This window comes from Sinohyriopsis cumingii, chromosome 4, assembly GCF_028554795.1.
Source record: "Sinohyriopsis cumingii isolate HCF-2022 chromosome 4, ASM2855479v2, whole genome shotgun sequence".
Classification (NCBI taxonomy): Eukaryota; Metazoa; Mollusca; class Bivalvia; order Unionida; family Unionidae; genus Sinohyriopsis; species Sinohyriopsis cumingii.
The window spans coordinates 138,722,723-138,750,276 of record NC_142964.1 but is presented as its reverse complement, the minus strand read 5'-3'; the positions used below and the strand labels follow the sequence as shown (position 1 = coordinate 138,750,276).

The following is a 27,554-nucleotide window of genomic DNA, read 5'->3' as shown; positions in this document are numbered from 1 at the left end:
GCCGCCCGGAACTACACATCACATTAAGTTTGTAACGTTGGTTTGCGCATCTCTAAACACATATTTCGATTTCGATGACCAGAAGTTGATTTTGAGTTTATGTTGCATTTGCTCTAAATTTTCTTATGGTATTGATTGTCAAAAATTGGATTTGAGTGTTGTCACAAGATCTGCACTTCTCTGTTATATGAGTATCGACAGCGAAAGCTGTTGATGTTTCACGAGTTAAATCACACTCACAGCACAGGGGTTCGTTACAAAGAAAATCGAGTGTTATATTATTACGGGTTAGAACCCCCATCCCTTGATTTTCTTTGTAACGAGCCCCTGTGTTCACAGTGTGTGTGTGTGTGTGTGTGTGTGTGTGTGTTAATGTGCCCATCGCATGGTCGACCATTATTCCTAGGCTCTACAATCTAAGACATCGACCTTTATATTTATGTTTTGGGGGTCAGGCCCCCAAAATTTACATGTCAGTGTCGATGTCTTGCATTGTAGGACTTAGTCCAACAATGTAAGACATAGCACATGTTTTTGTTTTAGTGCTATGTCTTACTACCCAAAGAACGGCCTTGTATAGCGTGTTCCAATGTCGGTTGACATTGGACTGAGTAGTCAAAGTTTCAGGAATATCTCACACACTTGACAGCATATGTCGACACTCTTCCACTAATTTATGTGTAATTATTATACTTACTGTGCTGTCTTTATCCTGGTGGAATGAAAATATGACAGTAGCAAATGAACTCATTTTCATGTTCCATTGACATACATTTGAATTTGTTGGTAGTTGAGGTTTACCAAAGTATGTTTAAGTAGGTTCTTGTGGGGGATATGTTTCTTGAATGAAACAAAATGTTGCTTACAGTTCCAATAGGAATAATATATTTTTATTCATTTTGTTAAAGAATGATATTTAAATCTAATATGATTTTGGCATTCATCGCTTTCCAGCGAACTGAAATTTATGCCAACAAAACTTGAAAACAGGTTCATTTCTTTTGTGAGAATTTGAATTTATTACAGAAAAGACACCATGGTAAGTAAAGTCTAACAAAAACATTATAACTTTACTTTGTAGAAAGGCATCATTATTGGTTGCCAGTTGTGTGTGATATTCCTGAAAATTTGACTTTCATTACACTGTTAGTCGACACAAAAACACGCTACACGGCGCTGTTAGTTGACCAATAACACCCATCACCCCCCAGAACAAAAATATAAGGTGATGTGCCTTACATTATAGGACTATGTAGGATTAGGTCGATCTTGATATGCATGGTCAGCTGTATCAGAATTGACGTCGTACATTGTGTTAGATTAAGTCATCTTCATATTGAAAGAGAACTGGAAGGTTGATTGAATTGCTTCATGTGTAGACCCCATCCTTAAGAAAACCAAACTCTGCATATTCTTATCTCGTGACCCTAAGTCCTACAAAGTAAGACATAGCACATGTTAATTTTATCTCATGACCCTAGTCCTACAATGTAAGACATAGCACATGTTATTCTTATCTCATGACCCTAGTCCTACAATCTAAGACATAGCACGTTATTTTTATCTCATGACCCTAGTCCTACAATGCAAGACATAGCACATGATAATTTTATCTCATGACCCTAGTCCTACAATGTAAGACATAGCATGTTATTTTTATCTCATGACCCTAGTCCTACAGTGTAAGACATAGCACATGTTATTCTTATCTCATGACCCTAGTCATACAATGTGAGACATCACATGTTATTTTTATCTCATGACCCTAGTCCTACAATGTAAGACATAGCACATGTTATTCTTATCTCATGACGCTAGTCCTACAATGCAAGACATAGCACATGTTATTCTTATCTCGTGACCCTAGTCCTACAGTGTAAGACATAGCACATGTTATTTTTGTTTTAGTGCCTGACACACACAACATAAATATGTGTCGAGGTCTTACATGTTGGACTACTCATGACCCATACCTAGTTGGAGATGTCATTTATCAGTGCTTAGCGCTACCTTATGAAATGTACGGTCATGTAGTCTTTCAGATTTGTTTCACATTGTGCAACATTGATCATTGCACATTTCTTGTGAAGTGTCGGCAACATCAGCGTGAAATAAAAATCCTACATGCATTACGCACAGTTTAAATATAGTGACATTGGTACTGCATTTAACAGTTTGTCTCATTTTAAGTTGTTCCATCTACAGTATTATTCTTTTGCACTCTTGTATTTTATCTGTGGGTGAAACATTATTGAATGTGTTATTCAGTTTTATGTTTCTCTTTCCCAGGCTAATACTGTGCTTTAATGATCAAGAGAGCATATATGATTGCACACCACATTCACCGAGGTATGGAGGGGATCCTGAGTCCAAAAAGTACAGGGAAGCTGATTGCTGAAACCAGCAAAGATGTTAAAATAAATACCAACAAAATTAAACAAGTTGCAACAATGGTAAGAAAACACCATACACACATTCTGTAAATTTCACTCTACTTCTTGCTTAAATATGTAAAAGTATCCTGTGTCATGCAGTTGGAATTAGTGTTTTTGGCGAGAAAGATATTGCCATTTTTTGTTTTAACTGGTATAATACAAGAACTCGGATCAGTCCATCATAACTATTTGAGAACTGCCAGGTTGAGAATATATATAGTTAAATAAAGGAAGAGCATGAATGCTTGTGGTAAGGGTTGAATATATCTAGTCAAATAAAGGAAGAGCATGAATGCCTGTGGTAGGGGTTGAATATATATAGTCAAATAAAGGAAGAGCATGAATGCCTGTGGTAGGGGTTGAATATATATAGTCAAATAAAGGAAGAGCATGAATGCCTGTGGTAGGGGTTGAATATATATAGTCAAATAAAGGAAGAGCATGAATGCCTGTGGTAGGGGTTGAATATATATAGTCAAATAAAGGAAGAGCATGAATGCCTGTGGTAGGGGTTGAATATATATAGTCAAATAAAGGAAGAGCATGAATGCCTGTGGTAGGGGTTGAATATATATAGTCAAATAAAGGAAGAGCATGAATGCCTGTGGTAGGGGTTGAAAAAATATAGTCAAATAAAGGAAGAGCATGAATGCCTGTGGTAGGGGTTGAAAAAATATAGTCAAATAAAGGAAGAGCATGAATGCCTGTGGTAGGGGTTGAATATATATAGTCAAATAAAGGAAGAGCATGAATGCCTGTGGTAGGGGTTGAAAAAATATAGTCAAATAAAGGAAGAGCATGAATGCCTGTGGTAGGGGTTGAAAAAATATAGTCAAATAAAGGAAGAGCATGAATGCCTGTGGTAGGGGTTGAATATATATAGTCAAATAAAGGAAGAGCATGAATGCCTGTGGTAGGGGTCAAGCTAGAGTTTAATTTTAGGGAGAGGTGACTTTTGTTGGACAAAATTAGGGAGGAGTGAGAGCTGAAGAGGAAGAAATGGGAGCAAAGCAAGAAAAGCAATATACACATATACCTGTCTGCAGCGGCAACCCATGTTGAAAGAAAAAAGTGACCTAGTAGCACCTAAACTGTAAGGGATATCACTAGTGCCTTGCATCTCTTATGGATTAAATGTATTTTTTACTTACTTAGAGATAGCTTTGATTCAAAATTTTAAAATAACAGTTAATGGGTTCATCCTAATAGCAGTGAAAAGACACTGTATTATGGTAAGTGCAGCAAATTATGAAATGTTTAAACATTGAATCATGTAATATAGCTTTATATATACCATGCTTTGCTCATGAAACAAAAGAGGTTCATTCTGCATACTTGGAGCAATCACTGCTGATAAGCTTTAGTGACCATGGAAAACAGGGTGAAACCACTGCATGGTTAGGAAACACATATTTGCTGACTGCAGAAGACATTACATGACATAAAGATAAGGAGGGGTAGAATGGAAATTTTTACCAGGTTTCTGCTGATCTTGGGTGACCATTAAGACAGGTTTGACTTGTATGTGTGTGTGCTTTGGTCTCGTATTTGAACTATGTCATCTGTCTCTCAGCATGCATATTTGCATTTAACATGGTTTTGAGCAATATTTTATTTTTATGTCGAAATTCTCTGTGTTGTTTGTATATTATAAACACATTTTGTATGTGTATGAATGTTATTATATTCATATGCAGTGTAGTCATACTTTAAAGCTTGCTTGTTAGGATGGAGAGGTACATGAATCATTTTTGTCAAATGACTTTAAAAGAGCACAGTAGAGCTTTACATTGTAATTAATTGTAACTAATTTTGATCAACTACTACAGTACTTAAGACTTTTTTACTTTCTTAAATTGCATTATAAAATGATTTCAGAATTTGTTTGAAACGACTGCATAACAGGTACATGAGAGCTCATGCACATGTGTCTTGACACCATACTATTTGCTCCAATTTCATTCTTACTGATTAAACATTACCATAACTATCCGTTGATGACAAACTGAAGCATTAAAGTCAACATATGAATGAACTAGCCAATTCTTTTCAACCGAATTGACACAGGCAAGAACAGATATGATGCGCATGATATGTGGGTACATCTGTTTCTAGAAAAAGGGATTTTCTTAATACAACCACTCATATTGTAGCTTCTGGTTTTAATATTTGTATGTGTACTTTTAATATCATTGTATATTGGTTAGATATTATTTAATTTACTGCATTTTTCATATTTACAAAAAAAAATCTGAAAATAACATTGACCTTACTGTACAACACTTCTCAAATTCCCCAACATAGCATTGCCCTTTATGTTCCTGACCCATGTATTTATATTTTTAGGCTAAATCTTCAATCACATAATATTTAGATTTGCTTTCTATGAATTGTATATTTTCCCTAATTTATTTGCCCAACGATGTATGAAAACATGATATAACGAAGCGGTACTTTCTAGACAGCCATGTCTGTCATTATTACTCCAAAGCAAGTTGACTTACGGTTTTATGAACAAATTTCTATTTACATATTGATGTTTTAAAAAACCCACAGTTGATATGTTTTCATCATCAAATGATAACTTAATACATCTGGCAGTGATTGCTTGAGAAATAGTCAATGGTCAGTCCGCTATCAAAACACATGCCTGTGAATGTGCAAGAGTTTGTTTGTTGGTGCAGTTGATATCAACACCAGCTACATGTATTATTAAGATTATGAGACTTTGCTGTGCAGTTTTCATACCCTTGAGAAATGCTGTGACCAGTTGGAATCTCGATGGAACAACTCAATATTTTACAGATTTGATGAACTGAATGATCATGAAAGCTGGGAAGATTGCGAGGAGAAAATAAAAACATACATACAGGATGTACATGAGATGAACATTGATCAAGTACATATGGATTGTGCACATAGACTTGGAGATGTTGCCAAGCCATTACCAGTAACTGCCAAATATATGAACTTTAAAACAAATGAAGTGTGCAGTCATATCTTGAGATAATAAAAAAAAACATAAAGGAAGTCACATCTTAACAAAACGCATAAAGGAAAAAGTACAAACTTGTCAAATCCCCACCATATTATGAAATATTGTGTACATAACATGAGAGACAATAGGAGGGCATTGGTATAATTTATTATTAAAGCTGGACACGATAACTAAATTCATTGAACTAGTGATAGGCTGAAAGCCATTCAGGAATCCAGGAAAAATCTGGGGGAAAAATACAATGGAAGCTGTACATAATCTGAGCAAGTATGTGTTGGTGTGCATAGCAGTGTTTACCACAACCCACATCAGGGATGGTCCTGGCTTTTAAAAAGCTGTCGCCAAAAAAATCGCCAACCTCAATATTTTGTCGCCAATTTTCAAAAAGTGTTGCCAAAACAAGTAATGTACATTTTTCCAAGTGTTAATTTAGTCTTTTAATGTAACAGGCAATGAAAATTACAAAAGATGGGTTAATTAATACTTTAATTACAACAAGCATTAACAAAATGTTACAAAGTGTTACATGAAGATCCGTCACGATTTTAGGGCTGCCCACTTGTTGAATGCAGTTTCAAAATCTAATTTTTCACGTCTGTACATGCTGATTCTCATTAAATTCTCGAGAGATGAGATGCAGAGTTTATTTCTGATGTCAGTTTTTATGAGGTTCATCTTACTGAATCCACATTCACAGTCTACAGTGCTGACAGGTGACACCAGTAGTCTCTCAGCAGCCCCCCCCACCCCCTTATGGCTAGCTCCACAAAGCTTGTAGTGACTTGCTTCCTAAATCCCAAGAATGATCACTGAATGCTGTATAAATTTCCTTGACAAGCAAAATAGGATCTCCATTCCCACGAATGAAACTTGCACGAGTCAACACCTGGCAATATTGGACCGTATATATAAGCATAAATTCACACCCAATTTAGGGATTCTTTCACTCCTGTATTTTGAGAAATAAATAATTATTATTAATTATGCAAAACTGTTTGTTTTTTTTTTGCTATTTCTTGTTGCGAAGTTTAAGTCTCTGCAGCCATAACACGGAATGATGGCAAAAGGAAAAGATCAATGAGTAGAATGCTGCACTGGTGACAGATATAATTGTGATTGAGATTTTTTCCATTTGCTTTGTATTTATACACAGTAGTCAGTACTCTGTTTTCTATGAAGGTTCAGCAAAACTATTGTATTGGTATATGTAAAAAAACCAAAAAAAACAAACAAAAAAAACCAGAAGGATTAGCCATTCAATTAATTGTATCTGTTCTATTCGCGTCTTCAGAAGTCGGTCAGTTGTAGGTATAGTTCGGTAGCATGATTGACAGTATCACAGCATACAGTACTCAGCCCAGATGTCAGCATAAGCAGATTATGATGTAACAATGCACTGTAAAGATGGGGTTGTCAATACGAACAAAGGATCGCTTGTGTAACAGATTGATTCCAATGCATTGCTTAGTCAAGTTTGTGGCTTCCATTCGTTCTCCCTTTTAATTTATCCAGTCCAAATCCATGATTGTATGTACAAATTAAATAACCAAAAAGTCTGTCTCCAAAAAAATTGCCAGATAGGATATTTTTGTTGCCAATAAGGAAAAAAAAATCGCAATTTGCGACATTGGCGAAGCCCAGGACGATCCCTGCCACATGATGGCAGCAGAATACCCATGGACACTGGCAATACTTAGCCATTGGCCAGAAATAATCAACCTGAAATGTGGAAACAGCAATACAGATATGTATTTGGAACATTGAAGGATTGCTTGAATATACATCAGAATCAATCTTGTAGTTGTTTACCCCATGATTTGACATCTGTGCTTATATGAAACTTGGGTCTAATCAGAAAGTCAGTTTGATTGTTTTGCAGAAGAATATGTTTAAATTTTAATAGTAAAATCAGGAAGAAAACAAATGTTTGGCAGATACTTAGGAGGTTGACAGTAAGTCGAAATTGGTAGTAGAAATATTGTGAACAAAAATTTGCCTAAAATTGGAGGATTGCATCTATCTTCACTATTAAGGAAACCATTGAGATTTAGATAAAGAGTTGATACTGTGCTTTGCATATATATCACCACAAAAGGTCTCCAATATGGCTCGATTAACGATTAAGAGAATGGGATTGACTTATTTGAAAAAATAGTTCTGTCAAAAATAGTAACCTCCTATTACGATGCTTGTCTTGTTTTGGCCAGATACTTCATTTATAGAACTGGTGAACTTTATGGGTTTTTTTATATAGAAAATGGTGTTGCTGGTTTTATATTAGAAAAAAAATGCTTTCAATAAATCAATTGATTTTTACATGGAAAGAAGATCGAAGAATCTGTTTATATTGCATTCAGTATATCACTGATTGATGTATGTAAAACATGCTTTATATGTGTTCTAAATGGTAGAATGCACTAAGATCCTGAGGGAAACTTAATATTTATTACAAAAATGATCAGGCTGGCATAATTGATTATATGATTGCTTTAGCTTGCCTAAATTTTGTTCAGATTTTGAACTTTGTTCTGTGAGTGAATCTGTATACTTCCCTACCATATGTGAGGTGCAGCTAGATGGAATGAAAAAAAAAATTATTTATTCATTACAGCATTTGCTTTCTAAATTTTGATATAATTTTAATACTTCTTTGTCTCATGGGATTGATGAAGCTGATTTGTGAAGGTGGACATTGTATCATTGATAAGTATCACAAGTCAGCCCAATGTATGTTATAATGTTAAAAAAATAAGAAAATAGCTTTTCTGGTGGGATAAACAGTGTTATCTTTTTTTTTAAAAGGAAAGAAAATATATCCTCTCCATAAAATTTAGATTTAAGCAACAAGTCTCTGTGAACATTGAGTATTATTCTATGTAAGTTTGGCAGAGTTTCTGTGACTGAAATTTCCAAATTAGTTAATGCTATCATCACACATGTATTACCTTATGCCACTGAAATTTGGGGGTATAAATATTAACATACAAATGAAAAGGTACATGATTTATTCTGTACTAGGTTGCCGAACCTTCTGAGACATACATATAGAGATCTTAGGAACAGATTCATGACAGGGATTTTGTGGCACAAAACACCCATAATATCTCAACTTGCACAATATGACTTTGCAGGATTCCATAGAAGACATAATGTACATGTAACTATATTATTTCTTTTACCTTTGTGCAATATTACAGCTGTGTAATTCTATTTTAGTTTTATCTTCTTATATACTTCTGCTGTGAATGCTGGATTATGCATACATGCCAACCATTACACTTTTGGCGTAATCATTATGCTTTATTTCAGAAAATTATGTTTTGCGCAAGACTGCACATGGATTATGCCTTTTTGCTACATCACAAAATAAAATTAAAATAAAGCAAAAAAAAGTTTTTTTCGTGATTTTCTTATTATTTCTTTAATTCCGTTCATATAAATTTGAGAATATTCTTGAAAAGGTTACTGCTACATAAGAAAAGCTTTAGAGCACTTTCCTTATTTGCTATTTATAGCAACTTTATATGACCCATTTCCAAGGAAAAAGACAGGGTTTCTTCATAAGTGAACTTTACTGATCAGATTCATTTTGTTGATAAGCTAGCTACTTATTGAACCTGTCTATTTTTTAAAAAGAAAATGGCACCAGACGTTAAGTGAAATGCCATGTCTTACAGTTTTAATTTTGGTTCATATATAATTTTGGTTGATATAAGCTTGTATTTTGCATTTATGTTAAGTTACTATATCACAAACGTTTCTGAGGTCTTAAATAAAGTTAGTTTTAAAATCAACAATGATTATTCTATGGCTTTTAGGGGGCTGAAAATTAGTGCAATTCCAAATTTCCCACATTGATCTACTGTATGTACAATGTTCATTGACCTACAGTATGTAAAAATGATAAACTCCATTGGCCCTTGACCTTGTTTTGAAAATAGTAGAAGAAAATCCCTGTAAATCTAGTTTGAGAGATTACCCTTCGGCCAGAAAAAGTTGTTCACGCTGATAACAGTACAGTCAAACCCGGTTATCTCGATTACGTCGGGGGTGTAAAAAAATCATCGACATAACCGGGTCCCGAGATATCCGGGTTCATAAAAACCGGTAATTTTAAAAATGTCCTTGAACATTACTCCTGTCTCTTGCTGGTGTTTACTGGAATCCCCTCCCACTGCATGTTACAATAAAATAAACAAAACGCTTAATTGATAATAAAATGAAATGAACTAACCTAGTGTTGTTATCATTTATTCCTTTTTTATCATCATAAGTAATTTATTAAAGAAAAAATATATCTATGAACTCCTTATATCACATGTAGCGTATGCATCCATTACTGTAGTGTGCATCACTTATGTCAGATAACACACGACGCATTTTTATAATTGATGTGAATATTGAAAAACAAATCATGTTTGGTTGTACTCAGAGGTTTGAATATGTTATCAGATTGAAAAATGGATCAAAGAAAATCACAAACGAGAGAGTGAGAGAGAAACATCCACCGATTGCTTTCAGGCACCCGCCATTCACGCATAACGCGGTGTTAGGTGCAAAATAACCAAGATTGTATTATATCCAGGTTAATATATGACAGTATCTCGCAGATAAAGATCAATAAATGTTTTTGAAAATACATGTACATGTACATGTACATTGACTGTGAGTGCAAATGAGGAAAAGCGATCCTATAAACCAACTCTGCTAGACGCCATCATGTATGCCCGTGCAGCTTGGAACAGTGTATCGCCGAAAACCATTCAAAACTGCTGGTTCCATTGTATTTTTCCGGAAATTTCTGATGAAGAATTTCACCAGCAGTGTTTAATTGCACAAGAAATTAAAGAGCCTCAATCAGAAATAGGTCTTGAAGCGATGGCTGATGAGATTGCGGACTCCATAGGCATTGCTCGGGATGAATTTTCTAATTATGTTCACGTGGATGATGATGCCAATGCCTATGGTGAACTTACTGATGAGGAAATAATCCAATCGGTGACAACGAAGCAGATACAATCATGCAAGCAAGATGATGATGATGATGATGATGATCAGCCTATCACTATCCCAAGCTACAGTGAAATGGCTGAATGCATTAAAAAAATGAAATTGTTTGTGGCAAGTGTCGACGGTGCCGAGCATATGTATGAAAACGTAAGTGCTTTTGAATCGTTCGTTACAGATCAGCACCGGAGTAAACAAAAGCAGACTGATATTACTTCATATTTTCTACAAATCGATCGCTTTTGCTGACTATTTCTTGTACAATTTCTGTGAGATTGACGTTAAAAAGTTGCATTTCGTCGAATTAAGCGGGTCCACATGTTACTTCGGACCGAAACTTATGCCCGACATAACCGGGTTATCGACTTAACAGAGGTCGAGATAAGCGGGTAAAAAATAGCATAACAAAGAAGAATTTTTTCGGGACCGGACCAAAACGCTCGACATAAGCGGGTTGTCGAGATAACCGAGGTCGAGATAAGTGGGTTTGACTGTATGTTATGGTCAGAGCATATCAGTAATGTTACCAAAAAAGATTGCAAAGAATATCTGGTTACTATAAAAAATTAAAGAACTTCTAACCTTAAATCACAGGATAGTTTAAACAAAGTTATATTAACCTTCATCTGCAGTTTTGAAAGGTGGGTGGGTAGCAGGAATTTGTAAGGGCTGTGAGGAATCTTAAAATATATCTTTATCCTAAATGATCCATATTGAACATTATACTTTAGAATCCTACAGAAATGTACTGTTGACTTTGTATTTCCATTTATCAGATATCTTTTAATGTCTGAGTCTCATTTTTAATCACCCATAACGATTCTAGGAATTCTTTACTGAGAGAAGATTGGTACATTCTGTTTGAAGATTGCTAATGATAACTGTGTTACATCTTTGTTCTTTGTATTTACTTATACATGTAGTAAATGTGTGAAGATACTGAAGAAGGACATTTTGTTAAGATAAGATAAGAATTTTTCATTTCAGACTACATAGTCCATATATCTAAATTAAAATACAGATGTAAGTTAAAAACATTGTAAACATCAAAGAACATGTATATCATATGTGCAAGAATACAAATACATCTACACAAATAACTGCACCCTGCATTGTTAAGAATGAAATTAAGTGGCACATTTAAAGAGTAATTTGCTCCATCTGCTAATAATATAGGAATTTAAATGAATGTCATAGTTTTCCAAAGAGATTTCAGTTAACAGTTCTTACTAATAGATATTCTTGTCATCATTGAGAATACATACTGGTAATGGTAACTGTGTTACAGATGTACAGTATTTCCTATTTACTTAAAAATGTTTGAACGTGTGAAGAAAGAGACTTTGTTAATGATAACTGCGTTACATCTGGACAGTACTTCCTGTTTACATACAGATGTTTGAATGTGTGAAGGACACTTCTTCAATGATAACTGTGAAATCTGTACAGTACTTTCTATTTACTTACAGATGTATGAATGTGTGAAAAAGGACATTGTTAAAGATAACTGTGTAACATCCATTTTTCCTATTTACTAACAGATGTATGAATATGTGGAAAAAGAACATTGTTAATGGTAACCGTGTTACAAATGTACAGTGCTTCATATTTACTTACAGATGTATGAATGTGTGAAAAAGGACACATTGTTAACGATAACTATGTTACAGCTGAACAGTACTTCCCATAGGTGTCAACCCCTTGAGATGAAAACCTGTACACCATTCCAATAAAAACCTTACAAAGACCAAACAAACCTTACATGAAAAATGTATTCATTCATTATATAAGATCAACAGTTTTAAAACAACAAATGCTATACACAAAGTATTTTTACACATATTTACATAATTAAATTTCTGAAACTTTATTTCATTCTTTTTACTTATAACACTATCATCTTCCTGCTTTGGCTGAGCAAAGAAGCTTTTGATGGAGTTTTGTCCTGAAGTGCTTCTCCAGATCATATATGCTCGACACCATCACTTTAATGTCTTTACTGCATATTTTACAAAGAGCATGGGAAGATACTAACTTGGATATATCTACAATGCCAGGGAAGACTTCAATCCAATCAGCCTGAAACTTGCCACGACCTCGGTCAGTGCCTTCAAGCCTGCGTTTCTTTGAGTTAGGCTCAGCCATTTGATGGATGGAATATTTCAGCTAGATGAAAGAAAAATACATGTAACTTAAAACTTTAGATTTGATATGTGATATAGGAAGATCTCGTGATTACAAATATGTTCCGAAAATTTATATTTTTCCCCATAAAACCCAAGATATTACGCCAGGAACTCTCCAAAAATTGAAATCTAGAAATAAAAAAATTGACAAAGTAGCAGTCCAGAAGTTTATACCTTGTAAGCTGTTGATTGTTTCTATTAAAATTGCGTATCTGGTGTTTGAAAAATTATGAATTTGCTATATTGTGTGCCGATTTTGGTCACAAACTTGATATAAATTGGCAGTGTTACATATTTTCGAGCCACGAGAACGACGACACTTAGTATCTATGTCCGTCATTATGGCAATGCATCTTCCTGTTTGCATTATGTATCCAAGAAACTTAACTCAAAACTATAACAGCACGATAAAATACTGGTACTAAAATCAGTAGAGTATATATTTTTAATTAGTTTATTGTTAAAAATTTTAATAAATCTCTTCACACAGAAAAGTCAGACGAATTACGGTTACACCAACATGATTGCCACACTATCTAAAGTATGAAAATTGATGCAAACTTTATTCATTTGATCCTAACAAGTATAAGTAGTAAAATAATAATGTATAAAATAAAAAAACATACTTACTACACAGGTAGTTAATCAATATTAGAAATCCGAGTAAGCGTCCAATTTCAGAGCGATAAACGACAAGATCTTCACGCACAGGAGTTGAGCCATGAATGAAACTCGTTTCATTATCAAAGGAAAAGTGTGATTTTGATCATGATTTGATTGGTTGTTTCAGACCACCCTAGTCTCACTGAATTGTTGTTAAAAAAATAAATTATGCCCAGAGTTCCGGATGCACACAAAACAAAAAGAAATTATTTTTTTAAGTACAAATTTTTTTATGAAAAAAACTTACAAAATAGTTGTACAGCCGTACACTGACGAATGATAAAAAAATCATACAAATTAAGGGTAAACCATACAAGTTGACACCTATGACTTCCTATGATAGCTGTGTTACATCTGTACAGTACTTTCTATTTACTTACAGACACATGAATGTGTGAAAAAGGACACATTGTTAATGATAACTGTGTTACATCCATTTTTCCTATTGCAGATACATGAATATATGAAAAAGGACACATTGTTAATGATAACTGTGTTACATCCATTTTTCCTATTTACTTTCAGATGTATGAATGTGTGAAAAAGGACACTTACAGCATTAAATCATGGAAAGAGCATGAGTTGAATCCTAAATCAATGAATGAAGATGCAGTTGATTGGTAAGAGTGAAGAACAGAATTTTTTTTAAATGCTGGAATTGTGTAACAGGTAACAATTTTCATTCAGAAAGGAACAGAAAATATAAGCTAGAAGATCTGGTTTTGCATCATGCTTACTTAATATTAACACGATTTGTTGAGTAAATAAATCAGTTATCATTAGATAGATAACAGCTGTATTGGAAAATACCTGTAATAGCCACATAAGTCTTGAAAGGCGCCATATATACTCAATTATAAGTCAGATTCAGTGGCAGACTCTTCAGACCCAGGTTCTGCCGTTGTGTGATGCACAGACAGATCTTGATCTGTTCATTTTTTTTAGGAGCAGTCAGCAGAACAAACAACATAAATCCTGATCTGCCAGTGCGTTATGCAATGACAGATTGGCATCTGTGTACTATGCAATGGCAGATCGGCATCTGTGCATTATGCAATGACAGATCGGCATCTGTGCTCGGCAGTTGGACCTGACTTACAAGTGAGTATAGACAGTAGATAAAACAATAGCTTGGGCTCTTAGCGTTTATTACTGTACAGTATTTCTAACTGAGATCAAATTTGATACTGTGAACATTGATTTATACTTTTTTGAATGGCAAGACTTTGTTGTATCAGGTCATATAACGTGCATTATTTGCCCTATTTTGAAACATTCTTACAACAGGTATAGTTCTACAATGTTTTCATTGCAGTACTTTTAAGATTCCCTGTATTGCCTGCATAAATAAAAACCTACATCACATCATTTTCCAGTTACACATAACCCTGGTGTTTACATAGGTGATAGTTATTGTCTGTTTGTACAGTCATCTGCAATCATCAAGACTTGTCACATTTCAGAATTCTCAGTTTTCCAGTGATAATGATGCTTGAAATAGCCATGACATAAATATTAAGGTCACTAATTAAATTTTGTACAGGTTATACCAGGTATATCTTGTGCATTAGATGCTCTATTCAATTTGGTAAAATATTACTACATGTAACGGCCAAAAGTATTTTAGGTTTCCTTTATTGCCTGCATAAGAAGAAAACTAAATCGTGTTATTTTCTATTTTTGACATAACCCTTCTATATGCACAGGTGATGTATAATAATTGTTTGTACAGCCATCTGTAATCATGGAAACTTAACAGTGTGATTGATCATACTGAAATACAAGTTGTTTACAGGTGTCTCAGTTACATTATCTGTTACCTTATTACTCTCAAGAAATAATTAAATACCAGTTTTATTGTCATACTGGTTTTTCCTTGGTCTTTTTAAATGCAATCAGACTAAATTGAGTAATTTTTAAATCCAAGAAAATAAAGGCTGCTGTGTCTCTTATTATTTTTTTGTAAGGTGAGTTTTTTAAGGGAATTTTCTAATCAAAATATTGGGTAAATTTTTTTGGGGATTGGGAATAAGGCCAATATTTGGCTCCAAAATTGATCAAGGAATTTCCACCAGTAAACTCTCTTGTATTGATGTAATCATTTTATAACAAGAGTCTTGCCTTTGTATTCTTTGCAGGATATTCCTGGCTGACACTCTGAATTTCTCCTTCTGGTCAATGGATGAGGAAAAAAAGTATGTGGTGAATTATGGTGGAAAGCAGCATTCTGGCTACTGGTCATTGTGTGCCGCCATCAACAGAGCCTTGGATGTATGTACCTGACATTAGGGGGATAACGTGGCCTCAGTTTGAATAACAACTTCCACGTTTATTTCTTAGTAGATTTCATGTCATTGTCTGCTGTAGCAGATATTGAAATTAATTCAATGTATGCACTTGAGTAGTTTAGGAAAATCAATAGTGAGGGTCAGAATTTTTTTTATCAGGATCAAAACTTGGCACAGTTTCTGCCCATAGACTCAGATCCTAAGGATGGAATTTCTTGTTCCATTTTCCATCCCAACACTTAAGATGGATTATTAGGACCTACTGTCTGCTACATTACTATCAACATGAAGACCTCCATAAATCCAATGAAGGTCATTGTGACCTGAAACCATCAGTCAAGAAAGTCATTATATAAGTAAAGTTTTTACTATTTGTGGTCAATATTATTTCTGCTTTTGATCAATATTAATGCAAAAAAATGTCCAGTGTGGATTTCACTTATTCTTACCTTTTTCTCCAACACAGTATCATTGGTAAATTGGTACATGTTTATTGATTGCTGTTAGATCACACACACACACTATATATATATATATATATATATATATATATATATATATATATATATAATCTGTTTAAATATCAAGTGATGTTATTGTGTTTTTGTGAACACTTTCAAACTGTTCTTGTTTGTCAGTTTTGTTGTTTCTGTTCGACTGCTTCGTTGGCCTTTGTGGTTAGAGAGTCTGTCTTGGATGCAGGAGGTTGCACATTCAAACCCAGGTGAGTGATACCAAAGACTAAAAATGGTACTAACAACTGCTCACTTGGCACTTAGCATTAAGAGGTCAGTGTTAGGACTGGTCGACCTGGTGTCAGGATAATGTAACTGTTCAGGATGTCATGCCACACTGCAGACATTGTAGCGATATGACTGAAATTTTTTAAACAGCTACATTAAAAAGCCAAATCACACACACTCATTTCTGTTAAACTTGACAAAGAAAAGTAGTAAATTCAATTTAATGCAAGCGATGACACACATAAGATGTCTCATAGGTACCAAATGTTTTTTATCAAAAGCGTGCAGTGCATGCAATTTATGGAGAGAAAGTATCTGATCTGCAGTGTTGCATAAAAGTATCAGAAACAAAAAGAAACATGAGAAGTCTCAAACAGAACAATGTGATGCATTGATAGTGTGCATAGTGGGGGATATCACCATTCATTCAAAATTAGATGCATGATGCTGCCTACAATGATTATTTCAAGAGAATTAGAGGAACACTGGGTTGCGGAATTCCTGTTCTTGAAATCTTCTTTATTGCTGTTAGAACTGCAGATGCATTGAACGACGCAGGAATCAGCAATGCAATTACTAAAATTTTGGTACAGATTTTGACAGTACATTAATTACAAGCCTGCATGGATAATTTGAAACATTGGGTCTCATTGTTTCTGCAGGAGTATCCTTTTATGCTGGGTATTTATATTCATAGTTTGAAGTAACCTCATGATCTGCCAAAATTGACATCCCACAAAAAATAGTAAACAAAACATATTTAGAATTTTATTTATTTATTTATTTGTTTATTCCTTGCAGGAAGGCATTCCTGTTACGAAACCTAGCTTCTATGCCAATGTGAGCAAAGAACAATTTGCACAAATTATGAGGTCAGACTCTGACTATGGCATACCCTTGTTGGAGGAGAGACTACAAATCCTACATGAATCTGGCAAAATACTTCTTCAGGTACACTTTATATCAAGACGGGCAAGTCTGTCTTCAGCAGCCAACTGAGGGACATTGGAAAAAATGGCTTTTTATGAAAGCTGGTGGCTTAATACAAGTTTTCTGATTAAATAATCCGATGTTAGAAATATCGAAAAAGTGTCTGTTCAGGGCAACTTGCCTTTTCAGCTCTAGCTTACTATATTGTGGTAATTTAGGTCAGTAACTTCTGACTATGGTTGGTAGCTGATTACTGTATGAAACTAAAGATTTTAAATCATAAAAAGCATAGATAAGGAAAATGCCAAACCAGTATTAATGTACTTGAGATATTTAATTGTCACATTATACTTATTGTTGACTTCAGTTGATCAAATAAATGCATTTATAAAATAGTGATATGATCTTGAACTTTGTTTTCTGAAGTCAGTAATCATCATATATTTGATAGATCCACATTTCAAGATACTCCTGAAAAAATAGGGCTCTTCTTTCATATATGTTTCAATCAGTAGTCACATCTAATTTGGTTCTGATTTGGATGAGTGAAAGTCATTTTCGGTCAGAATTCATGCAGAAAAACCCTCAATATTTCCATCAGTTTCTGTGTATCAAAACTTCTACTAAAACCATGGAGGACATGAGCAATAAATCACATTTATATCTTGTAAAGATGATATAACAAGGATCTTTCCAAGATAACGTCTATTAATTATTCCATTCCTGTATGGCAACAATGTATCACTGAGTTGAATTAAGCAGACCCATTGCACTGTTTTGCTCCAGTATACATAATGATTAATTAGAGACTAATGCAGATTGTAACAATGGGTTTCAGCAATGCTCATCTTGATTGAAATTTTATCAGGACTTATCTTGTTTAATAAATATTTAAAAGTATACATTTATTTACTCATGTTAAATGAATATTGAAAAAGACACCAAACTGTTATAATTAGGGGCTCTAGAAAAGAGGTGAGCTAAATTGCCATATTTGATATTAACAAAGGAAAGCTGAATTTAAATATTTGATAATAACAAAGGAGAAATGTATTTCCATATTCGATATTAACAAAGGAGAGCTGTATATTTTGATGTTAACAAAGGAGAGCTGTATATTTGATATTAACAAAGGAGAGCTCTATTTCCATATTTAATATTAACAAAGAAGATCTGTTATTTCCGTGTTTGATATTAACAAAGGAGAGCTATATTTCCATATTGGATGTTAACAAAGGAGAGTTGTATTTCCATGTTTGATATTAACAAAGGAGAGCTGTATTTCCATATTTGATATTAACAAAGGAAAGCTGTATCTCTGTATTGGATGTTAACAAAGGAAAGCTGTATATTTGATATTAACAAAGGAGAGCTGTATATTTTTTATATTAACAAAGGAGAGCTGTATTTCCATATTTGATATTAACAGAGGAAAGCTGTATTTCTGTATTGGATGTTAACAAAGGAGAGCTGTTTATTTGATATTAACAAAGGAGAGCTGTATATTTTTTATATTAACAAAGGAGAGCTGTATTTCCATATTTGATATTAACAAAGGAAAGCTGTATTTCTATATTGGATATTAACAAAGGTGAGCTGTATATTTTTTATATTAACAAAGGAGAGCTGTATATTTTTTATATTAACAAAGGAGAGCTGTATTTCCATATTTGATATTAACAAAGGAAAGCTGTATTTCTGTATTGGATGTTAACAAAGGAAAGCTGTATATTTGATATTAACAAAGGAGAGCTGTATATTTTTTATATTAACAAAGGAGAGCTGTATTTCCATATTTGATATTAACAAAGGAAAGCTGTATTGGGGGCGCTCACCAATTAATATGTACTTTAGAGAGAGTGACTTATGTAACATGAAGTAGTTTGCATTTAAAACATGCACAATGGAGAGAATGTTGGCATACCTATATGCTACAGTAATGTAATGTGGATGATATTTCTTTGGATATTACACTGCTCCCTTGTGTTAAAAAATCAGCATGAATTAGTCTAAAGTACACTATACATAGCAGCTATTAAAATAGGAAAAATGAATTTTGCCAGACTAGACAATACAGCTTCTGAAAGTGCAATGAATGAATTACCAAATATGTAAAATGTAAAAAAAGTTATTGGCTCTTTTTCATACAATTTACCTCTGAAGTTTAGGAAGTGAAAATGACCAAGTAGAGCTAGCACTTTTTTGAAAGGTTCACATTTGAAGTAAGGCCAAGCTGTATACTCTATAACCCATAGTACACCCATCAATCATACATCAAAATAAAGGGAATTAAAGGTTCTTTGAATTATACCTAAGATATATAAGGTCTTTTTTAATAGCCAGTATAACCAGTGAGGAAAGCCTGGGAAATTCTTTTTCTTTAAAATCTTAACCCTATAGAAAATGCGAAACTGTATAGCGTTACCATTTCCATATTGGATGTTAACAAAGGAGAGCTGTATATTTGATGTTAACAAAGGAGAGCTGTATATTTGATATTAACAAAGGAGAGCTGTATTTCCATATTGGATATTAACAAAGGAGAGCTGTATATTTTGATGTTAACAAAGGAGAGCTGTATATTTGATATTAACAAAGGAGAGCTGTTTATTTGATATTAATCAAGGAGAGCTCTATTTCCGTATTTAATATTAACAAAGAAGATCTGTTATTTCCATGTTTGATATTAACAAAGGAGAGCTGTATTTCCATATTTGATATTAACAAAGGAAAGCTGTATTTCTATATTGGATGTTAACAAAGGAAAGCTGTATATTTGATATTAACAAAGGAGAGCTGTATATTTTTTATATTAACAAAGGAGAGCTGTATTTCCATATTTGATATTAACAAAGGAAAGCTGTATTTCTATATTGGATGTTAACAAAGGAAAGCTGTATATTTGATATTAACAAAGGAGAGCTGTATATTTTTTATATTAACAAAGGAGAGCTGTATTTCCATATTTGATATTAACAAAGGAAAGCTGTATTTCTATATTGGATGTTAACAAAGGAGAGCTGTTTATTTGATATTAACAAAGGAGAGCTGTATTTCCATATTTAATATTAACAAAAAAGATCTGTTATTTCCATGTTTGATATTAACAAAGGAGAGCTGTATTTCTATATTTGATACTTACAAAAGTATGTCCATGTTTGATATTAACGAAGGAGAGCTGTATTTCTATATTTGATATTTACAAAAGTATTTCCATATTTGATATTAACAAAGGAGAGCTCTATTTCCATATTTGATATTAACAAAGGAAAGCTGTATTTCTATATTGGATGTTAACAAAGGAGAGCTGTATGTTTGATATTAACAAAGGAGAACTACATATTTGATATTAACAAAGGAGAGCTGTATTTCTATATTTGATACTTACAAAAGTATGTCCATGTTTGATATTAACGAAGGAGAGCTGTATGACCATATTTGATATTAACAAAGGAGAGCTGTATGACCATATTTGATATTTACATGTCCTATCCTAGCGACTCAAAGTTTTAGCCATCTTAAGCATCTGTGATGTCTTTACAACCGACCCAGACAGACATACGGTCACAGGTAGAGCAAGGATTAAGCTTTAACGTCTTATAAAGTGATGTATAATCACCATTTTACAGAATTTCAATCAAAACAATTGTCAGTGCCAGGTTTTCATCTTAGGCCTGGCTTTTAGCAGGTTTGGATTTTAGTCAATCTTCTCATAAAGGATAACAAGTTTTGTCAGAGTAGCACCATCACAGGTAAAGCTGTCAGGAAATTATGATGATCATCGACATAAATTTTGTTGTTGTTGAAGTTTTGTGTTAAAGGATTTGCAAGTCAAATAACAGGAGATGATGGATGCGGATCTGCAACACTTGGGATTTTTCTTAGGACTTGAGCAATGAGAGTCCCGTCAAGAGTCCTAATGCTATTTATTAAGGAGAGTTCTAATGCTATTTATTATGAAGAGTTCTTAGAGCTCATTCCCATTATACCAGTCATAATAAAATCCCAAAACACTTTGTAAAACTTGTATGTCTTGCTTTAATGTTGGAAATTGTAGCCTTGTGAAAATTCTTGCAATTTATGGTATGTGAATGAATCTTACCTGACATTTATTGGAATGGAATAAAACTTAAAATTCTTATTTTCAGAAAATTTAAAATTTTATATTTCATTTGGATCAAAATTGAAAATATTATTGAAATGCTATTTTTTTGAAAATTTCACACATTGTAGGATGATACTTAAACTGTGGATTTTAAGAATCTGCTAAAAGTTGGCTTTAGACAGTTTTCTCAAATTTTTTTGTTACCGACAAGAAGTTATGTTACCGACAAGTTTTGTTACTGACAAGACATTTTGTTACAGAAGTTTTGTGACTGACAAGAATTTTGTGTTACTGACATGAAGTTATGTTACCAACAAGAATTTTTGTTACTGACATGAAGTTATGTTACTGACAAGAAGTTCTGTTACTGACAAGAAGTTTTGTGACCAACAAGAATTTTTGTTACTGACATGAAGTTATGTTACTGACGAGAAGTTCTTTTACTGACAAGAAGTTTTGTGACCGACAAGAATTTTTGTTACCAACATGAAGTTATGTTACTGAGAAGAAGTTTTGTTACCAACAAGAAGTTCTGTTACTGACAAGAAGTTTTGTTACCGACATAAAGTTCTGTTACTGACAAGAAGTTTTGTGCGCAAACTGTCAACAACATTAACTTCACTTTCTAAATGAAATTGACAGAAGTATAATTTGTTCATTGCAGAATGTCACAAAAGTGTTAGCTCAAATTCAGGCAGCATGGTATGAAAAGTATGTTACAGATTTCTTGCTCTGACAAAGTTACTCCATTGTTCGGTCTTATTCCTGTACAGTATGTAGCCATTCTTCAAAGAACTTCAAATAATACACTTCATAATTTTTGACATTTTTTGAAACTTTAATCGTTTGATGTCAATGTTAGGAAATTAAAATAATTACAAGAAAATAAGTGTTGAATTAATATTAGATATATCTTAGTGATCGGTTTAAGGTGACTGTTACATACATTATAAGGACAGTAATGTTCTAGAAAATCAATTTCCACATATTGAACCTCCGTTATGAGAAGTTAAATACAATTAATTACACACACACACAATTATTTTGAAATTTTGAAAAGTGTCATGCAGTTACATCAAATTTTAATTAAATTCTTTCTTTCTACACCTATTTCAGTGACTATAACTTTTGAAGGCCATGAGAATTTCAGATGTACAACTGTACCTTAATTTCAGTTTCTTGTGGTTCTGTCAATTATGCATAGCTGTTTCTATCTTTCAAATTTTGTCTTAATTAGACATGAGTACTTTACAGTTGTTTGTCATTTCTTTTAACAGTCACATAGGCCAGCAGGTAGTTAATTGTATACTGTTTGAATAATTTGATAATTGCTTTTGCCATAATAAATGTTGCTTAATACTGATGCTTACAAAATGAATATAAATTCTTAAACCACTTATGGTATTTATTACTAGTTCTAATTTCTTTAGCTTCTCGTGGGTCTGTGGTTCTTTTCAGGGTTTTTCTGGGTTCTTCCTCTACCATTGATACTGGCCGCAATGTATAGCCTATCTTGTGCTGAAAAATGGCGCAAAACCCTACAACAACAATAACAACTAATTTCTTTATCAAGAATAATTTAATTAATACACAAAATATAAGCCATCATAAATATATCTGCAGTAGTTATATATTCTGTCTACCTGTCTCTTTTTTCCACCATTTTTTACTCACACATACTGGACTGTTTTGTTTGCTTAAAAATAGTAATAACGAGGACTTTGTATAACGCCTAATCTTTAGAAGCTCTAAGCGCTTTACAACATTAGACAACACCTATAAGATAAAAAACATATAATGGTATGATTACAAAAACAAACACCATGAAATCAGAAAACATAAGAAAATATGCTGAGAATATTTAAGGTAGGAAACATTATTAGGTCTTTAAGTTTGTTCTTGCAGTCGAAATAAGTGAGTTTTGAGAGCACTCTTGAATGGGATCACTGTGTCTTTGTGTCTAAGTTCAGTGGGCTATTCATTCCATGTTGCTGGGCCCTGGTATGCAAAAGAACGCTGTCAGCAAACATTTCTGTAAATAAAAACATTTTTTGAAATGCATTAAATTGATAGTTTAGGAGGAATTAGCATCTTCTTTTAGAATAAGGGGGAACGTTTGGAATATAGAACAGATGTATAGAAGAAATAAAGGTAGGGCTTGAATTAACCCCACATGGTTTTCATGCTTTCTGCTGATTTTTCTGCATCATGTTTTAAATACTAGTGCAGGTTGTGAGATTGTATAATCTTGAAATGACATGCCTGTAGATATATTGACTCTTACTATTGGTAACATACTGTGAATTTAAAAACAAAATTTTTGTAGGGTACCAGTTGCGAATGGGTACCAGTTTTGGTGGATTTTATGATCACTACCAACAACAAATTTAAATTCATGACCAATAATTATTTTTTTATAGAAACAATAGGCCTCATTCTCTAGCAACAGTATGACCTCTTTCCGTAAAAAAATAGGACCTGTTATCAATAGAAGCAATATGACCCCTTATTGCAGTTCATGAATTAACTACCAATGAAAATGTCTTTTTCTCAAAACCAAAAAAATTTAAACTTTAAATAAATTCGCAGGATTTTATATCATAAATATCAAGGGATTCAAACTTTATTCGTTGTTTCCCTTTACTACCATTTATGCACCAGTGACCACCAAATGTTTTATTTGTTTTTCACTCAATCTTACCCCCAGTTCTTGGGTTCGAGTCTCGGATTCGGCCAATGTGGATATGTGAGAAACCTTGCCAGTAGCTTCTCGAGGGTCGGTGGTTCTTTCCGGGGATTTCCCGGTTTCTTCCTCCACCATTAATACTGGCCGCCATGTATAGCCTATCGTGTGCTGAAAAATGGCGTTAAACCCTACAACAACAACAACATAAAAGTTCTGACACCTAGACATAGTGAATAGATAGCAACTTGACTGCTGTACTGGTGATGACTTTAGGTACACAAGATGCGTAGTGCAAGTGTGCTGCTGAAGGGCTGTTTGAATGAATCATATATCCTCATTTTCCCATGATGAATCAATTTCTTCACCTTTTATTTTTTTTTTCTATTTCAAATTCACTATGTCTATTGTGTCTCTAGTAAGTCATTATAATTTTGGAGTTTATTAGACAAGTTGAAGGAAGTTTCAACTCAGCCACCACATCTTTCCAGAAATGTCTAAAGTGTATATTATACATGAATCTTTACTTTCATGACATAATTGTAAGCACCAAATGAGGTTTATGTTTATTTTAAATCTAGACTTAAGTTACATTTTTACACAGCCTTTTCTGTTTTATTTTTCTAGAAATATGATGGTAGTTTTGCCAACTGCATTGGGAAGTGTGATAGGAGTGCACAGAATCTATTAAAATTAGTTGTCACTGATTTTCCATCGTATCAAGATGTGGCAGAGTACAATGGCAGGAAAGGTAAGTCTTGTCCTTGGAGAAAAAATGAATTGGTTTAATTGTTTGAATCAGTTAGACTTTGCAATTTGTAAATATTTGCCTGAAAGATAAGACAGACTTAAAACCAATATACAACACTTTATGCTTCATATTCCAGATTTGATTAGCAGACTGTGTACTTAATTCAGAAACTAAAGTCCTAACTCTTATTACAATGCCTTCTGAACTATTGCTATCAAATCGAAATGCTGGTATATTTTGTTTGCAATATAGGCAAATTTGATCAAAATCATAAGATGGTGATTCATTTCAGTGAAAACAACTTATGTGTGATTAAACATTTAGGGGGTTGTGTTTTTGTCCAGTGGTTGTTGGACAACATTTAATGTCATCTGCTTGCAGAGTGTTTTTGTCCCCTGATTTTTGGACACCATTTATCTTGTTTGCTTGTGTAGTGTGTTATTGTCCCCTAATTTTGGAGAACAATTGATGTTGTCTGATTTTGTGGCATTTTGTTGTACCTTGATTGCTGGACAACACTTGATGTCTTCTTTTATAGTGTGTTTTGAGATTGGATGAATGCTGTAAGAGACTAAAAGAACATGCAAAAATAGACTTACAAGTTGGATCCAACTGCAGACAACTTAGACCTTGATCTGCCAATGCATAATGCACTGGCAGATCAGGCTCCATGTTTGTTTGTTCTACCAATTACTCCTATCAAACTACATAGAACCAGATCTGCAGGTACATTGGAAAATAGCAGTGTTGACTAAGGTTAATTAGTAGCCAGAACCAGAGTGGATAATTCTATAGTTTGGTCCTTTTCTGGTACTGTAACATTAGTTACTTGTATATGTCAGTATTGTTCAGGGTCACACATTGGTGATTACTTTTGGAAATTCTCCAAACATTCATGAAATTGTTTTCCACTGTGATTTGCTCTTTAAATGTTTACTCAACATTTGTTTAAAGTATTTGTTTTCTCTATCAGCAATAATTGTTTAAAGTAAATACCACCAAGACATGTTTATTATCTTAATTACCAAACTTGTGGTCATTGTGCATCTTTGAAAGTAAACTACTCACTGTCTGACAATGACCATTTTCCAGGGTATAATCGAGTTTAAAGTCTTGTTTGGGCTTTTACTTCAGTACCGTGTTGTCTGTTGACTGGCAACTGAGTTGATATGAATGCAGCATGAAAAAAAGACATTGTGCCTGAGAAGCAGTGTTATATTTTTCATTCTTTTTCACAAAAACTCTTGTGACATGAAAGATGATTCAGCTATCAAATGATATAATCTTCTTGAGAAAGATCAACTTTAAATGGTGGCCAAAAACTTTTAATAGCAATGATCAAAGTGATGATAGACATTGTCCCAAACACAGTTGTACTGTAAGTTTCAAATGTTAATTACTATACATACTTACTCATAGCTGCCGACCCTCATGATTTTGGCATGAATTTCAATACTTTTTCAGCGATTCATGGATTCACGCTGCATGCCAAAAATCAAGAATTCCCCAATTTTTAATTATTTTAAATCTTTGACAAAATAATCGATTTTCTGTTAAGCGCTAATCGTGATATCGGCAATTGCCAAAACGGTCCGGTACTGCTGTTCGTGATATAAGTGGAACTATATAGCTGATGGGTACTGTTGGCCCAGTAGCAAGCATTTTAGCTTTTGTTAATCTATATTTATTAGAGTAGTTTTACATATGCTTTTGAGAGAAACTGAGACCTAACCGGAAGTTTGCTCCATGCATGCGCCGCAAACACCGCATCTTGAAAATGTCATCAACAAGGAAAACGAAATGTATTGCACAAAAAGTGAAGATTAGTTTGGAATATACCAAAATTGGTCCTGCATTCAGCTATCAAGCATCAATATACATCATGCTTTATGGATGCATTGTGCCACAAATTTTAGCATTGGGCATGGTGGCAGAGATGATGTGAGGAAGCACATTGGTAGCAAAAAAGCACATAGAGGATGGGAAAATTGAGAACTTGAAGCAGATTTCATCTCTCGATGGAAGATCTGCAAGCTACCTTTGCTGATGCATTGTTTGTGAGTTTTCTTGTTGAACACAATCTACCTTTATCAGCTGGAGACCATGATAAACATTTGTTCCATCAAATGTATCTGGACTCGAAGATCGCTTCACGAATTCGTGTCGAAATTTGCTAATTTGTATCCCTGTTGTCACTAATTGCGAGCCTGGAGGGTTGGCAGCTGTACTTGTTTGTCCAGTTAAACTGCAAATTGCACAGACCAAAACCTGCCATAACATAGTATGCCATTAGAAATGGGTCTATGCAGTTTGTTCTGAGTAATCATTTTGAACCAAAAATATAGACCCTGATCTGCCAGCATATTATGCAATAGAAGATCAGGGTCTGTGTTTGCTGACAATCTTGACTTATAAGCAAGTACATATGGTATTTTATTCTGCAAAAGTGGTCATGTTGACAGTTGTTGTAGACCTTTTTTCTAAAGATAATAGAACATTAGACCAATAGATATATGGATTCCTGATCATTAGATTAGAAATACATGTACTTAAAGACACTCTTTTTATACTATTAATTGATTTAATATTGATTTCTAATTACTGATTTGCAAACATTTCAGTTGCTTTCTACAAGAGGGCACAGATCCTTGTGGCTGACATATGGGCTTGTTTTGAAGGTCAAGGTTATGGAGAATTCCATGATATTCACACAATAACCATGTTTGCTGACTACAGGTGAATCATTTCTGTGCTAGTATTTTACC

At 33.7% G+C, this 27,554-nt stretch overlaps 1 protein-coding gene across 2 annotated transcripts; it reads left to right on the top strand.

Annotated features, from left to right (window-relative positions):
* On the top strand, positions 1-27,554 carry LOC149802177 (queuosine 5'-phosphate N-glycosylase/hydrolase-like). 2 transcript variants are annotated; one of them, XM_089956593.1, is made up of 7 exons: positions 1-27; positions 2,290-2,453; positions 13,815-13,909; positions 15,428-15,560; positions 17,122-17,271; positions 24,666-24,789; positions 27,411-27,554. In XM_089956593.1, the coding sequence occupies exons 2-7, from the start codon at positions 2,307-2,309 to the stop codon at positions 27,527-27,529; spliced, it is 768 nt and encodes a 255-aa protein (XP_089812719.1). In that variant the 5' UTR covers positions 1-27; positions 2,290-2,306; the 3' UTR covers positions 27,530-27,554. The 2 variants fall into 2 exon arrangements, with proteins under 2 accessions (XP_089812719.1, XP_089812717.1); XM_089956591.1 differs by having other exon boundaries at positions 7-128.